The sequence below is a fragment of the Lutjanus erythropterus genome, chromosome 13 (assembly GCF_056507025.1).
Source record: "Lutjanus erythropterus isolate fLutEry1 chromosome 13, fLutEry1.hap2, whole genome shotgun sequence".
Taxonomy (NCBI): domain Eukaryota; kingdom Metazoa; phylum Chordata; class Actinopteri; order Lutjaniformes; family Lutjanidae; genus Lutjanus; species Lutjanus erythropterus.
Genome location: NC_139329.1, coordinates 2,321,700 through 2,338,665, shown reverse-complemented (window position 1 = coordinate 2,338,665; position 16,966 = coordinate 2,321,700). Strand labels below are relative to the sequence as shown.

Below are 16,966 nucleotides of genomic sequence, written 5' to 3'. Positions count from 1 at the left end.
CCCTTTGCTGCATGTCCTCCGCCTCCTCTCCCTCACCCTTGCGTTTCCTGTTTCTCTCTAGCTGTCACTATCATTACAATAAAGCAAAAATGCTTAGTAAAATTACAAAAGTTACATGGAACACATGCAGAAGACATAACTTGCCTGGTGGTCAGGGTTACCAGATAAGTCTAAGGGGTCCAGAGATGATTCATGGGAGAGAAGAGAAGAAAAAACTAATTTTTATTCTTTTTTGGGGGGTAAATTTCCTCTTATCTTTACTTTACTAGTTCAACTTTCTGTCTGACACGAAGTGAAGTAGAAGTATAAAGTAACAGAAAAAGTACAACCACCTCAAATTTGCTCAGTAAAGCAAATAAGCAAGTTACTTCCCATCACTGCTTGATCAAGACACTTTAACCTCAACCAGGTTCAGTGAAGCAGCTCAGAATGACAAACAGTGAGCAACAGAACAGAAGGGAGGGTCTACTGAGCTCTGAGCTCAGCACAGCTCTACTGACATGAAGTACTGCAAAGATGTTTATCGAATTCTACCTACTTTTTCATTTGTAATGTTTGATTGTCAGGCTGGTGCAGTCCATGTGTTCACATTGTTTTACCTGCACACCAACAGCACAATGCACTCCCATTTCCACTAACTGGGTGTACTGTATGACATGACGCTGTAAAATCAGGTCTAAACTAAAATGTTTGACATGCACTACATGTTTTTTCAGTGGTGTGGTAGTGGTGGTTTGAACGTCAGAAAAGCCAGCTTGTGACTAGGGTTGTTGGATCAGTCCCCCTGTCCTGCAAGATGAATCTGGATGGGGGAAGTGATGAGTAAATAAAGGTACAAAACAAGAACAAAAAACCCTATTAAAGTGTTTATTTTTCTTTTATTTTTTATTTTTTAAATCTGTTTAATTAAAAAACTGCTTCAAAACTATTGTTATATGTTGGTGAGATTTGACAACTGTGTTCAAAATAATAAAGCTTTTAAACTTTTACATTTTGAATTGAGCATTGCTTCGTGCCTCAGAGCACCACTATTCCCTGCCCTCTGGACACTGTAGTCTTAAACCATGTCCTTCATATGACATCACTAAAACAATATGATCACAACAAACAGAACTGCTCCTGAAATATGGCAAGAATTTGATTATGACAGCTCAACGACTTTTGTATCCCAAAAGCTCATTTCTATTCTTTTGTGTTATTTTTCTTTTAGCTAGCCAGATTCCTTTTATTGAAACAGCAATTCTAAAACTGATTTTAAAACCACATAATAGTGAAAACTGTACTAAATTACTGTCTCTTATTATGATACATTGACAGAAAACACACTTGCTCACGACAGCAGTAGCCCTCATGTACAAAAGGCACTACAGTAGCCAGACATGTAAAACCACTGAAGGTGACTGCTTTTATTTTATTAACCCTCTACTGCACACATTATTAGAACACAGTGGGAAACATGCTACAGATTTTTTTTTTCAAATCAGTGAACTTAAATGAACATATTTTATTTTTTGTTTCTTACAAATAATACTTTGGGGGTACACTGCCATGTGGCAACATTGTGCATCATCTGAAAAGGTTTCTTCAGATTTCTTATGAAACTTGACACGAGATCAGACAAGTTACTGAAATAGATTTTCTCGTGTGGCTCTTAGCATACCTAGATATCGTGTACCTACAGGTATGTACAGCCTGAGTTTGTGGGAATTGTGGGATGTTTTTTTTTGACACCTTCTTCACTTGTTTCTTGTCTTTCCTTTCATTCTGTTTTCTTTTTTGCATTCCTTGTCATACACAATGGTGTTTGTCATTGCAGGGGTGCCTTTCCTTGATTGTGCTGTTCTGACTGGATGAATACATTTTAATATATGTCATTTTTACAAATACAATTAGGTGCCTTTAGAATAAATCTAAACATAATCTGATTTTCTGCAGAATGTGCACAAAACATATATATTTAATATTTGTCAAATGTTAAAAATTCTTTCTTCACAATATGCTTTTAAAGGTGTAACATTTTACACTTCTGAATGTAACAAGTGATTACAGAATTAAGCCAAGACAAACTGAGAGGACTGTGTGTACAACAGTTGGCCACATGAGGGTGCTCTCTGCATACTGATGGAGTATCTCAAATGCACTCAAGATCATATTCTTCAGAAAAACACACTAGAACACCTTTTCATGATTTTCCAGCTTCGGTTCTCTGTGGTTCTCATTTATTAAACCACTGGGTAACAGACAAGTATTACAAACAATAAATAAAAGGACATTCTCTGTCTCTCACTGTGGCTCAGGTTCAGTTGCGGTGCCTTGAATAATGTCTCTGATTCTTTGTGTGTCTCTCTGCAGCGCTTCATTATGAGGGTCTATCTTTAGAGCAGCCTGGTAGTCTTGTAGCCCTGAGAACACATGTTACAGGTAGATCAGTGGACAGAACAGCACAGACAAGGGTCACATTTCAGTCATCACTCTAAAAGTGGTGCATTACTCAACCATTATATATTTGCAGTGTGTTTACAGTGCACAGTAACAGTGAACCAAATCAAAAAAGGCTAACTGCTGCTGTTCAAACCTTCTGCATATAGCTGTAGCTGGCAGAAAGCAGATCCTCGGCGGACATGTGCTCTGGTTCTGGCAGCTGCATTGGCAGCAACTGGTGGAGTCAACAGATCAAGTGCCTGCAGAGAAACATCATGTTTATTCCAACTTTACATGGAGATTAATATGGCAACAATCAGCCAAATTTACAAAGTGAAGACCCAGAAGAAACTAAATCAAACTGTTGAAGTGATATAAAACATGATAATATGAGAAAATGTTTGACTCTTTATTCACATTGTGCCTACTACAGGATCAACTACACAGAGACTCAGGGTTTGATTAAAGACAAAGATGCTCCTTACACAATTTAGGAGCGCTGTCTGTGCCCACCAATTTAGCTTTACACTGCTGTCATGTTAGACAGAAATTTGATTCAGCAGAAACATTTTGGCTGTTTTTTATTCCTTGTCAAAATGTGGTGCCTACAGTACCCACAATAGCAACTTGAGCAAGGAGCAGTAGATGAGGAGTGGGCAACAGAGCTGTGGGGAGGTAGCTCCCCACAGCTCCCTCTAGAGCAACAAGCTGCTTTGAAAACTTTTTTCACTGTTATTCCCAGGTGGCTTTGTTATCTTACACCGGCACAGTTGCCATTTTTAGCAAGTTTGTACAAAAGCAAATGAACTTGCGCCTGCCTGTGCACCCATGGGCGAGAGGCCTAAAAATAAAGGAATTGCCAGACATGTTTGGTATCTTGTGCACGGCACATTGGGATTGAAACCACCAGCTAAAACCTGGTTGCAGTGCATTAGGTCCATCTGCACAAGACAGCAACTGGTTCCTTTGGCCTAAGCACACACACACATACATGTCCACAATCACAAAACACCTTCATTTATGTTCAATCTTATAAAGTGTAAATATTGAAATAAATAGTGTGCACATGCATGTGTGTCTAAAATTATTCTCTCTAATAAGAAATAAGGGATTGTTATTATAATTATAATGGCTAATAAATTTCAACAGACACACAAAGTGCACAAGGGACGTGATCATAGCTGTCAGATCAGTCACATGACAGCTGACACAATGTTATATTTGACCACGAGACCCGGGGAGAAAAAGTTCTGTGTACTTCTGTCAGAGCCTGATGCTGGTTGGATATACCTGTTGGAGAACCTGTGCATAATTCTTCCCCCTTCAATTTTTAAATCACTGTATTTATATTTATTGTTATAGTTAGAGTTCTTGCTGTGGATGACCCTCTGATAATATTCTATACTTCTCTTAGAATCATTTTAAACATGTATATGTATAGAAGTGTGTATTATCATTCAGTATGCAATATCAATATTTCTCACAGGTGAATTTTAATTCCAATGTGCAATAATCAGGTATATTATCATCATTCTATGTGTAATATAAATATTCCCTCTGTGCAATGGTGTAAATTTAACTTCAGAGTGTTCTTATATTGTATATACTGCTATTATTTTTAGATTTCCCCTGTTTAGAGAGTTCCTTTTTTATATTTAGATTTCCTCTGTTGTTTTGCTAATAATTGTTCTCTTGCTAATAAGTTTTAGATTTCTTTTTTTTTTGCTACTCACTTGGGTTCTGTAACACCCTAAATGTCCCTGCTTTGGGACTAATAAAGGAATGTCTTATCTTATCTCATCTCATCTCATCTCATCTTATAAACCAAGTTATCTCTCACGGATATTTGCAAGTTTAAGACACTCTCATGAGCAGTATGAATTCAGCGTGCAGCACGCACACAGACAGGACAGACCTGAGAGGAATCCTCAATGGCCTTGTGAAGATTTCTCAGCTTCAGATGACACGCAGCCCTGTTTGAGTACAGAGCGGGGATCTTCCTGTTGAGCCTGATGGCCAGATTGTAGGCGTTCACTGCACCCAGGTAGTTGCCAGCTGTAAAGCATTTGCTGAAGGAGAAACCCATTGTAATGTTCCATGGTTCAGAGAAATATAAGTGCTGTTCTATACTTCTGAGAGCAGACTTCACTTACTCTCCTTTGTCCTTTAACCAGTCAGCATTCCTCTCGTCCTCCTTCAGGTCCTTTAGCTCTCCAACATCTGCATTCACTGCACGCCTGGCTTCAGCCTGTTTTTTCAGCCACTAGTTGGTTGAAATATAAAAAGTGTAATCTCAGCTCTAATTCCACACACAACTCATATGATGGATTTCACTTTGATTGGAGAAATGTTATTTTCTGGGGATGTTCTGTAGTTCAGAAATGTCTTTGTTAGACCCAGTGCTCTGCTTAGATAAGCAAGAGAGGAAATGAAAACAACACAATCTGTGCTCAGACTCACAGCTCGGTGAATGGACCTACACTTCGAACCATGATGCTGTAGGTAGCCCTCTAGTGTCATTTTACACCTACAGGACTGCATGGTCAAGTAGGCAATAATAAATATTAGGGCTGCAACTAACAATTATTTTCTCAAGCGATTAATAGTTGTTTGTTTCAGTAAATGCAATTTATAACTTTCATTCACACCACACACTGCAACAAGTTAACACACTGTAAAAACAAAAAAGTTGAGATAAAATTTCAAGGCAACCTTATTCAATAGATTTGAGTTTTGAGCCCAACTCAAGTTCTGAAAAAGTTATAATAATGTTTTGTTGAGCTAACTTTTACTTTCATTTTCATGCATCCAAATACAGAATCATGTCCATAGTTCACTCTGAACAATTTTTAAAATAGTATTTTTTTTGGTGGTTTTTAAAACTTGCAAGATTCAATTTTATCTAAAGAAAAAAAATAAATGATATCATCAAAAGATTACAGGTTGGCACAACTTTTTAGTTTAGTTTAGTTTATTTCAAAACTTGTTTTGAGAGTTTGCATTTGGTTCAAAACTTGAAAATCTAGTGAAGGCAACTGCCTTGAAAATATGAGTTTTCTCAGCTTTTTTTGCAGGACAGAACTGATTAATTTTAAGAATAAAAAAAACAATGTTTGGTTAAGCTTAAACTTAACTTTTTAAGTGTTTGCTACTTATTACAATTAATAAATGTGAGCATTTGGTTTTACAGTGTATTAAAAAGTTAATAAATTTGTAATCAATTAATTGTGGTACTGAACCCAATATTTATTTGGTTTTCAGCAATTCTTTTTTTGTGCTTTATGGCTTTAGTCACAGGACAGTTGAAGATACAACAGGAAACAGGGAGAAGCATGCAGCAGAGGGCTAGAGGCTGGAATTAAACCCACGGCTGCTGCAGAGGACTCGCAGCCTCAGTACATGTCACACACACACTCTACCAGCTAGCAGGGTGCGAGTTAATCTTTCAGTCACCTGTCTCCACACTCTACTTTTATTTATGTTGCTATCTTTAGACAAGTCACTTGTGGAAATGTAAATAAAGCAGTTTGGATAGGTGGGACTGTATTCATTTTTCTCAGCTATTTAACTTTAATAGACATTACACAGTATATAGTAATACAGATTTATTAGACAGGTATGTGCACAAATTAGGGCTGTTAAGTTATCAGTCTTGTGATATCACTCACCTCTTCTTCCTCTGGCACTCTGGACTCCCTGAGGGCTGTTGGGAAAACTCGTGGGGTAAATGTGACTTGAATGTTTCCAAAAGCTCTTGGCACAGGCAGGTCCCCTTGTTCTTTCTTGCTCTTTGCTTCACTCTTTCCTCTTTGATCTAAATGCAGGAACATGTTCATTAACATACCAAAACCAACTAGAGAAGGAGCAAATGTGATCACACAGGAGATGACTTACCCAGTTTGACCTTTCCTCCAACTGAACGTCCAGTTTCCTGCTTCTCTGTCTTGGTTTGATCGACTCTCTGACTGCAGAGTTTTACTCTGGCTTCTTCCTTCTGTCTCAGCTGCCATGCTGCCAGCTCTGCTGTGGTCTTCTCTCGCTCAGTGTCCTTCATTCTCTGGATACTGTCTCTCTCCTCCTGTTCAAGCTGAGATCAAGTCAAAGATATGATACATAAGTCCTTCTAGGTTTCACAGCAGATTTCTGATCATTTTGGACACTGATTTGTGAGCAGATCGTGGTGTAACTGAGCGTGTTACCGTCATCATTGTCTCCAGTGCGTATTTTTTCTCTGCATGCTGTTTCTCTGCCTTGGATCTGGACTCAGCAGAAAGCTTCTCCTGGTATTTCAACAGAGCTCTTTCTCTGATCTCCTTCTTCTTTTCTTTATCATCTGAAACACATCAACTTATAATGGTAGAGTCTAAGGTAGGGCTACAGGGCAGCTATCCCTTTAAATGTATTGTTCCAAAAGGTACACCACTTTTTTCATCACTGAAGGGAAATAACGTTCAGTCAGATTATGAGGCTTGGATGAATTTACTTACACAATGTTTTAATTTGTTTCATCTGTGTTACAGAAGGTATATGCTTTTTTTTGACTATCACTGTGTGTGTGACGTAATTCTAATAATAATAATAATAATAATAATAATAATAATAATAATAATAATAATAATTGATTAATAGTTGATTACTAGTTGCAGCTGGTTTGGTGAAATATAAGCTCAGTTAGATGCTCTTACCTGTCATTATCATCAGATTCTCCCACACTTTGTTGGTCCTCTTTGGCAGACTGATCACTGCAACTCCGTTTCCAACCTTCGCTGTGCTCCTGACCTCATCAACAGGTTCAAACAGGAAGGCTTCAAACAGATATGGAGGGTAATGCACCTGTACAGAGGAGACAGACACAGGAAAACATTTTATAGGTACAGTATGGAGAGAAACACCACATCCTTTTTCTCGTTTTAATGAGACTTGTGTCAGTTTATAGCCTACACAATATAAAATACAACAATAACTAGAGGAGATCGATCAGTAGAGTGCAGATCCCCGCTAGGATACAGATGGTGAAGCACCTGCTACAATGCCACCACAACTACTTGACTACTAACATTAACCATTGTTGTTGATCTCTTGCGGCCCCTAGTGGTCGGTTAAGAAGAGTGAGAAGTCAGCTGTTAATGATCACATAAAACAGGGCAGTCAAAAAAATTGAATTACTGCCTCACAGTTGTATTTGATATGGAACTTACCACTATACTGACCTGTAACTTGTGTAAATTTAATATTTTATATGTATATTTTTCTGGTAAAATGGAAGTTCTCACTATACATCTGTGATTCCAGTGAATCATTTCCAGGTAGACACATGCTGTCTTCTCTTAGAGACTATTTTTACAGAGGAGGACAAAGGACTGATAGAGAGCTGAAAATTATGATGTCACAGTGAAGTTGACCTTTAGCCTTCTGGATATAAAACATCATCACCTCATCAATTTTTCTGTGTAATTTTGTCATATCATGTCATTGGTGAATGAATTGCTGAGTCGTGTCCATAAATGTGTTTGGTGAGATTGTGGTGACTTTGATCTTTGAGCAGCAAAATCTAATCAGTTCAATTTTGAGTCCAGGTTAACATTTGTACCAAGTTTGAAGAAATTCCTTCAAGACGTTCCTGAGATATCAAGTTCACAAGAATGGGATGACCTGAAAACATGAAGCCCCTGCCTCAGTCACTCACACTCATATGCACACACAGAAGTGATTACATGATCCTCTCCAAGTCTACGCCTGGCGGGGATAATGAGTCAAGATCAAATTTAAAAACTGAAACTGAAAATGTAAAGTTTTACGTACTAAAGCTAAATATGCTGTTAGACAAAGAAATGTTACACTAGCTTTATCTTTGTCTTGTTGTATTGTGTCCTTTATATATTCTTTAATCCTGAATTTATATGTGCAGTGGTTGAATGTAATTAAGTACATTTACTTAAGTACTCTACTTCAGTACAAATTTGAGGTACTCTGCTTGAGCATATTTTTTTCATACTTTATTTTCTCCACTACATTTTCAGGTTTAGTTACTAAATACTTAACAACTTATCAGAGACTGTCTCTCATTTCATGCTGAAAACAGTTTCATGCATGTTATGATTTTTTCATATTTAAGTTACTGTGTAACCTCTGGGTCACAAGCAGCATCTACAATAACCAAACCTTTTACGATGATAGACAATCAAGCAATTCAAATTTTGAACAGAAAGCCAAGATCACATCATTGTCATGTTCTTGAGAGACACTGTATGTTAAATTTTGATAATTTTATTAATTTTGCCAGTCTTAAACTCATCTTTAACTGCTGACATAATCAGGCTCCTCAGGTGCTCAGTGACCTTGTGGTTCCACTCAGAGCTTCAGTTTCAGCAACATCATTACCTACACAACTCAAACTGGATCCTGATTTAGACATTTTAAACTGAAACAGTTTTTTAAGAGGAATCAGCATGTAGTCATGAATAATCTGGTGCTTCTTATTCTATGGTGCTATATTATGTATTGTAGTTTGTGTCTTGCATTGTTCTGTCTATATTTTCTTATTGTTTATATTTTGCACTGTCTCTTGTATTTTTGTTGCTGAGTCTTTTGTATCTTAAAGGCCCAGCTGGGGACAGCATTGCAAATTAGTTTAGGCTACAAATGCTATGGTGTGTGGCATTGATTTATGCTACGTACTTGTCCCTACACAAATAAACATTAAATAAATTAATTAAGTAAGTTTTTTGCATCCAAAACAAGTGAAGAATTTATAAAATATGATTTTTTGTTAGAAATGAAATTACCCAACAGTTTATACAAGGCAAGTTGAAAGGATCAGTTGATCATTGTGACGGCATTTCTCTTCTCTCTATTTTTTTTTTTTTTTTTTTTTTTTTTACCATCTAACAACCAATTAATTAATGGAGAAAATAATCAACAGATTAATGCATGATAAAAATAATCATCAGGTGCAGTTCTATAGCCTATAAAATTGTTTAATCTACAACAGTAAAATCCTGCTTTTACATTAATGAATCAGTCATAATCATCTACTGAGATCACATATAATCTTGTTCTGCATTGAATACGTTTACATTTAATACTTTAAGTTGCTCCATTTTGCTGCACACTTACTCGTTTGACCGTAAGTAACATTTTCAATGCAGGACATTTTCAGAGTATTTCCTCAGTGTGGTATTTGTGCTTTTACTTAAAATACAGGACGTGAATCCTTCCTCAAACACTGTCCACGTATGATTGTCATCAAAGCCACATAACAATGAGTGTGTGACACAAACACACTGTAAAATGAAGGGGAAACACCACGTTTATTATTGTTGTTGTCTGTATAACTTTACCTTGAGGTATTCGTCTGTAGACATGATGTCCACTTTCCCAACTGTGGCTCCTTTTAAAGGCACACTGATGTGGACCGTCGAGTCTGTCTGCGTCCATGAATAGTCAGTCACCAGCAGAGGCATCTTCACACAGCTCAGCTAAGTCTGTCAGTTTCAGGCTCAGCGTCAGTCTCCTGTCTGTAGTTTCTACCAGCAGATACTGACAAGGACAGTATAAGGACAGAAATATCGATATAGTTGGTTAAAAACGGATTTCTGCGACAACAGACGAAGAGTCACGAGCGGCTCACTGCAGTTCTACTTCCGCACAGCGTCTTGTTGCTATGGTGACCGGGATACTTTAAGTCTCCTTCGTTCTTGTCGGAAAAATCAGTTTTCAGAGTCGTAATCAATTCCAATAAAATATGGCCTGATACACTAAATAAAATAGATCTGTATATGGCACTGGGAGGCAAGTTATTAGGAAATTTAAGTGAAAAGATACATCTGCTCACTCTGACTACTGCGTTAACGCTCTTTAAAACCCCATTAAATTTTTAAAAACCTTTAAAAACTAAAGAACTGCTCTCTCCCGGCAGTATACGCACATTTGAATGGGACCTGTGAGGAGAAGTGTGCAGATTTCTTTTCTTTTTTTTATGTACTTTTTATGTTACGTTACTTTTGACAACGATGTTTAGATTTTGAATAAATAATATATTTACTTTATATCTACATATGGACAGTATACTGTACATGTATAATCGTACCACGTTGCACTTGTGATTAAAAAAACAAATATTTTTAAACAAAAAATTAAAAGGTATATTTAATGTATATTTATGCACCTAATTAGTGGGAAATTGTTTTAAACATAAGTTTCCATTATATTAGCTACAGATCCATTGTATTTAGTTGAGTACAGATGTATATCTTGTACTTCTTATAGGTATATATAACATATATGTATACATTACATTACTGGGAAGTTGTTTTAAATGTAAGTTTTCATTATATTAGTTGAGTACAGTACAGATTTATATCTGCCATTCTGGCACCAACAATCATGCCACATTTAAAGTCACTTAAATCACCTTTTTCCCCATTGTGATGCTGGGTTTAAACTTCAGGTCGTCTTGACCATGTCTACATGCCTAAATGCACTGAGCTGCTGCCATATGATTGGCTGATCAAATATCTGCATTAACGAGCAGTTGAGCAGGTGTACCTAATTAAGTGGCTGGTGAGTGTAAGTTTCTTTCTATCAGTTGACTCCAGATTTGTATCTTGTACTTCATGCAGTTTTCCAGCAGATGGTGTTTTATAAGGTAACATCGGCTACACCATGCCCATCAGACGTACAGCCCCACCTACATCCGACCCCGCCCCATTCCACATGTGGCAGTGAGGGGTTATTGAGAAGAACCTGTGCAGTCTGGCTGCTCCAAGAGTGGTGTCAAACTTCAATTTTGGGGGTAATAAACAGGATTCAAAAGACTCAAGAGTGTACCAACTGTGTAAGACGTCAACTCACATTTTCCATCTGATGGAGTTGACGTCTACATTTAATTGAAAAATGTTACTTACAGGTTGGCATGTTACAAGGTTTGATAGCCAAGAGTTTGATCTTTTTAATCATTTCCTGCATAATTGAAGTCAAACTCCCCTCAAAATATAGTTTTGTCCCAATTCTTAAGAAAAAAATGGGTGAATACCGAACCAATACAATACACAGTCAGCACAATTAATTTTTGTGTTCAATTTGTGTATATTCAAGAAAAGAAATAAATTGTGACTTTTTCTTTCTTTAGAAATTGCTTCAGTCTATAGCAGAAGATAAACTTTATTTTAAGGTGTAATTCATTAGTTTTATCTGTGATCTATGGCTTCACTGAAAGAACATTGGCTTTTTTTGTCAGAATGTAAGTTTTTGAGCTGCTATTATCTGATAGGAGACAAAGTGTTGTTGAACAGTCAGTTTTCTAAAAGCCTCCAGTATTCCCAGTATAATCCCTCCAGGATCTGCTCCAGTGGGATCTTCAGTATATTAGAGACGATACCAAATATATTTTGGTCCAAAGCCTTTCTATTCTGGGACTTTTGGTGATGTTCGTCACAGAAAGGGGAAATGCTGGGGAATATTTTCCATCGGACTGCAGAGTTCAGGCCATGACATCACTTAGATCAGCAAGTTTTGTAACTGAACTTTCCATCTGGGGATCAATAAAGTCTTATCTTATCTTATCTCATGTCTAAATATAGATATGCAACACTGCATGTGAATCGAAACAACTTTTCTAAAGGAAAACTTTTGACAGTAATTGACAGGGCCTCAATTACTGTTGAGGGTTTTATATCACTGAAATTTAGAATGATACTGATCTTTTTAAATTCCATTTTGCTAGATATCAGATTCACCCACAAATTCTGGAATCTGAGTATGAGTTTTTTACTGCTATCATTTGTTGTAACTGTAGCATTTATATTTATAAGGACCTACTTTATTAAATGTATGCAGTTAGCAAAGGTAAACTTGGTCATTGTTATTTAATACATGTACAGTTGTGCTTATAAGTTTACATATCCTGGCAGAATGTATGATTTCTTGGCCATTTTTCAGAGAACATGAATGATAACACAAAAACTTTTCTTTCACTCATGGTTAGTGGTTGGGTGAAGCCACTTATTATCAAACAACTGTGTTTACTCTTTTTAAATCATAATGACAACAGAAACTACCCAAATGACCCTGATCAAAAGTTTACATACCCCAGTTCTTAAAACCGTGTATTGCCCCCTTTAACATCAGTGACAGAATGACAGCTTGAAGTCTTTTGTGATAGTTGTGGATGACGCGCTTTATTTTCTCAGATGGTAAAGCTGCCCATTCGTCTCGGCAAAAAGCCTCCAGTTCCTGTAAATTCTTGGGCTGTCTTGCATGAACTGCATGTTTGAGATCTCCCCAGAGTGGCTCAATGATATTGAGGTCAGGAGACTGAGATGGCCACTCCAGAACCCTCACTTTATTCTGCTGTAGCCAATGACAGGTCGATTTGGCCTTGTGTTTTGGATCGTTGTCATGTTGGAACATCCAAGTACGTCCCATGTGCAGCTTCCGGGCTGATGAGTGCAAATTTTCCTCCAGTGTTTTCTGATAACAGGCTGCATTCATCTTGCCATCAATTTTGACCAAGTTTCCTGTGCCTTTGTAGCTCACACATCCCCAAAACATCAGTGATCCACCTCCGTGTTTCACAGTAGGAATGGTGTACCTTTCATCATAGGCCTTGTTGACTCCTCTCCAAATGTAACGTTTATGGTTGTGGCCAAAAAGTTAAATTTTGGTCTCATCACTCCAAATGACTTTGTTCCAGAAGTTTTGAGGCTTGTCTCTGTGCTGTCTGGCGTATTGTATTTGCGTAGTAATGGCTTTCTTCTGGCGACTTGACCATGCAGCCCATTTTTCTCCAAGTGCCTCCTTATTGTGCATCTTTAAACAGCCACACAACTTTTTATCAGAGTGTCCTGTATTTCAGCTGAAGATATTTGTGGGTTTTTCTTTGCATCCTTTGACAATTCTTTTGCTTTCCCCATGACTCAGAATCCAGAAACGTCAGTGCAGCACTGGATGAAAGATGCAAGTGTCTGTCAGGAGCCCAGAAACTCACTGACCTTTTATACACACACACTGATTACCAATAAACAATCACAGCTGAGGATGGTTACCTTTAGTAGCCATTCAAACTCGTTCGTGTCAACTTGTGTGCATGTTATCAGGCCCAAATCTCCAGGGTATGTAAACTTTTGATCAGGGTCATTTGGGTATTTTCTGTTGTCATTATGATTTAAAAAGAGTAAACACAGTTGTTTGATAATAAATGGCTTCACCCAACCACTAACCATGAGTGAAAAAAAAGTTTTTCTCTTACCATTCATATTCTCTGAAAAATGGCAAAAAAAATCACAAATCCTGCCAGGGTATGTAAACTTATGAGCACAACTGTATATCTTGATGAATTACTGCTTTATTGTATCTGTGATATCGGGTTCTATTTATTCATTGATACTGTTTTCAACTTATATATTCCTGTTGGCTTACTTCCTAATGTAATCTGCAATATTTGTGTATGGAATATTAATTTGTAATTTGTATATTTGTTGTGAACATGGTTTAACCTTTGTGTATTTGCCCATTCAAGCATGTTGAGGATACATTTGGTGATTGTCATAGAGTGTGTATGTGTATTTCAATAACCCACTGATAATTTTGTCCCTTTTTTTTTTTTTTTTTTTTTTTTTTTTTTTTTTTTTTTTACATGTGAGGAATGTGATTGGTTGTGGACTGACAGCACTCCCTATTTAAGATGAATTCTCATGGACACAAAGTGTTTGCCTGATGAAGGTCTGGTACCCAAATATCACAAATAAATGTTATATTGCAATTTAGACAGTGTGTAGGAGTTCTTTAGCAACTTGTTGAGCCACTCACCTCTCTCATTTAATAGATGTGTGAAGTTTTCCTTTGTTCAAAATGTAGGGGGTAAAAAAAGTAAAAAGATGCCAGAAAAATAAATACTCAAATAAAGCACAGATAACTGAAAAATGTACTTCAGTAACAAAATATTTGTACTTTGTTACTTCCATCTCTGCTGATTTTTAGTATCAAAACTCTTCTAATCTGCACCTCTGAGTTCTGAAATGTCCAAAAGCAACATTTCATCCAGATTCTGGATAGGACTGGATTACTAAATTTGTATCCCAGTTTAGCAGGATCAGGAATACATCTCCTGGTTTTCAAATATCCAATTTTGAGATTTAGTCCTGTTCAGATAATTCTGATAATCTAGTTGAAAGGTTTTGAAATACCGTCCCTGTGATGGCAAATTCCATCATCTGAGGAAGGCAGAAGAAGCAATAGCTCATAAATGGAGTATATTACAGTTCTAGCCTTCTGAATTAAAATTGGCCATCTACACTGCAAATGTTAAACATTGTTAGAAACGATCTGCATTTCATTACACAATATTCCTCATGGTGACTAATAAATCTTTGACTTGTACACAATCAGTGAGGTCTTTCATCCTGACAATCAAAGTTAGAGATCCTTTTATCACAGCAATACAGAGATAATAGCAAGGCCAGAGATAATGTCACAATAGCCAAGGTAACATTTTATATACTTTACCGGTCTTGCTTACTGGATTCTACTGTTAAGTCTGTCATCATATCATATTTCCTTAACAACTGCCTATAAAACTATTAAAATTACAGTGTGTTGAACAAATTGTTCTAGGTAAGTGTTTAATGATACAGCCTATGTCTACAAAGAGTTTGAGTCATGTGAGATAAGCCTTTGGCCATATCTGCAACTGTGCATTCTTAGCTTTAGAGCACATCTTTCTCAAATAAACACTGTACATTTTAACAAGTAGCCAAAAAAAAGGACAATAAACTGCAGCCGGAGCAAGTTTATATGTCATTGTCACTGGGGCAAAAGCCACATACTATGGCTTTGGTTGTTAAAATGTTATCATGTTGAAGAAGCCAGTGTAAAATGAAGTGGGATAATAATAATGTTTACAGGGTTAGGTGAAAATGTAAATGATGAAAAAGTTTAGAAGGGAACAAGGCAATTTAAAGTACAAACCCCAAACACTGTGTAAAACAAACATACAAACAGGATGTTATGATTTGCAAAAGAAAACTTTTTGAGTTACATTCATGTGAGTAGTGAACAAAGACAAGCCATTTAATGTTCAAACTGAAAAACTGAATTTGATGTCTGCAATACATTTCAAAAAAGTCAGGGCAGGAGCATGTTTACCTCCTTGGAACTGGGGTTTGTATTACATTTATATAGTATGTATAGTATACTCACATTTTTTGGCGGTTAGTATACATGAACAATAGTGTCCTAACACAGGAAACATGTGTATGAGACTGTGGAAACAGTGTCATTGTTATTTATAGTTCAGTAGAAACCCAAAAGGACAAACTTAAAGGACCAGTGAGTAGGATTTAGTGGTATCTAGCAGTGATCGTACAGATTGCAAACACCTCACCCTCCCCTTCCAAGCATGCAAACGAACATGCAGTGGCTGCAAAAATGCAAAAAGACTTTTAAATTGTGAGTCTTTTTGTTCTGTTATTAGTTCTGTCCTCTGGGTTACCCTGCTAAGACTTTTTCTGTGGACACAAAATGCAAAATGTTTATTTCTCACACAGATTGAACACAAATTTGTTAAAATCCGTTGGTGTGCACCTTTGCAAAGATAATCCATGTACCTGATAGGTGTGGCACATTAACATGCTGATATAGAGAACATTATTATTGCAGAGATGTGTCTGGATCGGTCATAATAAGAGGACACTCTAAAATGTGCAGTTTTATCTTGGAAAAAATACATTTATTAAGCAGTGAATCATGGACTTCACATGACTGGGGTCATGATATGCAGCTACACAGACAGGGAGAGAACAGAGAACCAGTGACTTTCTGGTGTGATCAACATAGAGTTAATGTAGCTATTCTTTATCAAACCAGAGACTTTGAAATTCAGTGATGATTGAAACCCTGTATAAATTGTCCTGTGCATCATCCACTGATTATTATATAAGCCAATATAAGAAAGCAAATACCTTGATTAAAGGGTATGTAAAATTATTCCAACTACAAGGAAGGGCAGAAGGTTGGTTTAGAGATAAAGATCAGCACTAACTGGAAGGGTTCAGGGCTACAAATGGAGCTCATCTTTCATAACTCTGTTCCTCACCTGTTCATAATGATGTTGCTTTACAGCTATGTGACCATAAAATGACATTCATAAAATGATAGGATTATGGAAAACTGCCTCTCTGTTAAAGGCTAACTACAGAATGGAAAATAAGATAAATGACCTGGAGAGCCCTTTCTCATTCCCAATGCGTCAAATGCAACAGTGTGATCAATGCTTCAAACTATGACACTAAACACCACTGTAGCTTCATTTCTAGAGGCTCTGGCATTATGTTGAATATGCTATTCAAGTCATGATGTAGAATAAAGAACAAATGAAGGACTTTCATCAATGAGATCAGAGTTTGTGTCCTGTGTGAAGCAAAGTTAATTTTGACTTCTTTTTACTATACAACATGTAGTGATTGCTTATGCAAAAATGAGTATAGCAGTCCAAATAGAGAGTTGGAGCCATAGACTGTATATGAAATAGGTTGAGATCCTGTTTAAT

General features: G+C 36.9%; 1 protein-coding gene across 1 annotated transcript; it reads right to left on the bottom strand.

Annotated features, from left to right (window-relative positions):
• Positions 1 to 921: 921 nt before the first annotated feature.
• Positions 922 to 10,505, bottom strand: dnaaf4 (dynein axonemal assembly factor 4). The gene is made up of 9 exons (XM_084734328.1): positions 9,762 to 10,505; positions 7,107 to 7,254; positions 6,621 to 6,754; positions 6,316 to 6,508; positions 6,090 to 6,235; positions 4,575 to 4,684; positions 4,337 to 4,490; positions 2,576 to 2,681; positions 922 to 2,402 (listed from the first exon to the last, which is right to left on the bottom strand). The coding sequence occupies exons 1-9, from the start codon at positions 9,882 to 9,884 to the stop codon at positions 2,284 to 2,286; spliced, it is 1,233 nt and encodes a 410-aa protein (XP_084590454.1). The 5' UTR covers positions 9,885 to 10,505; the 3' UTR covers positions 922 to 2,283.
• Positions 10,506 to 16,966: the final 6,461 nt, after the last annotated feature.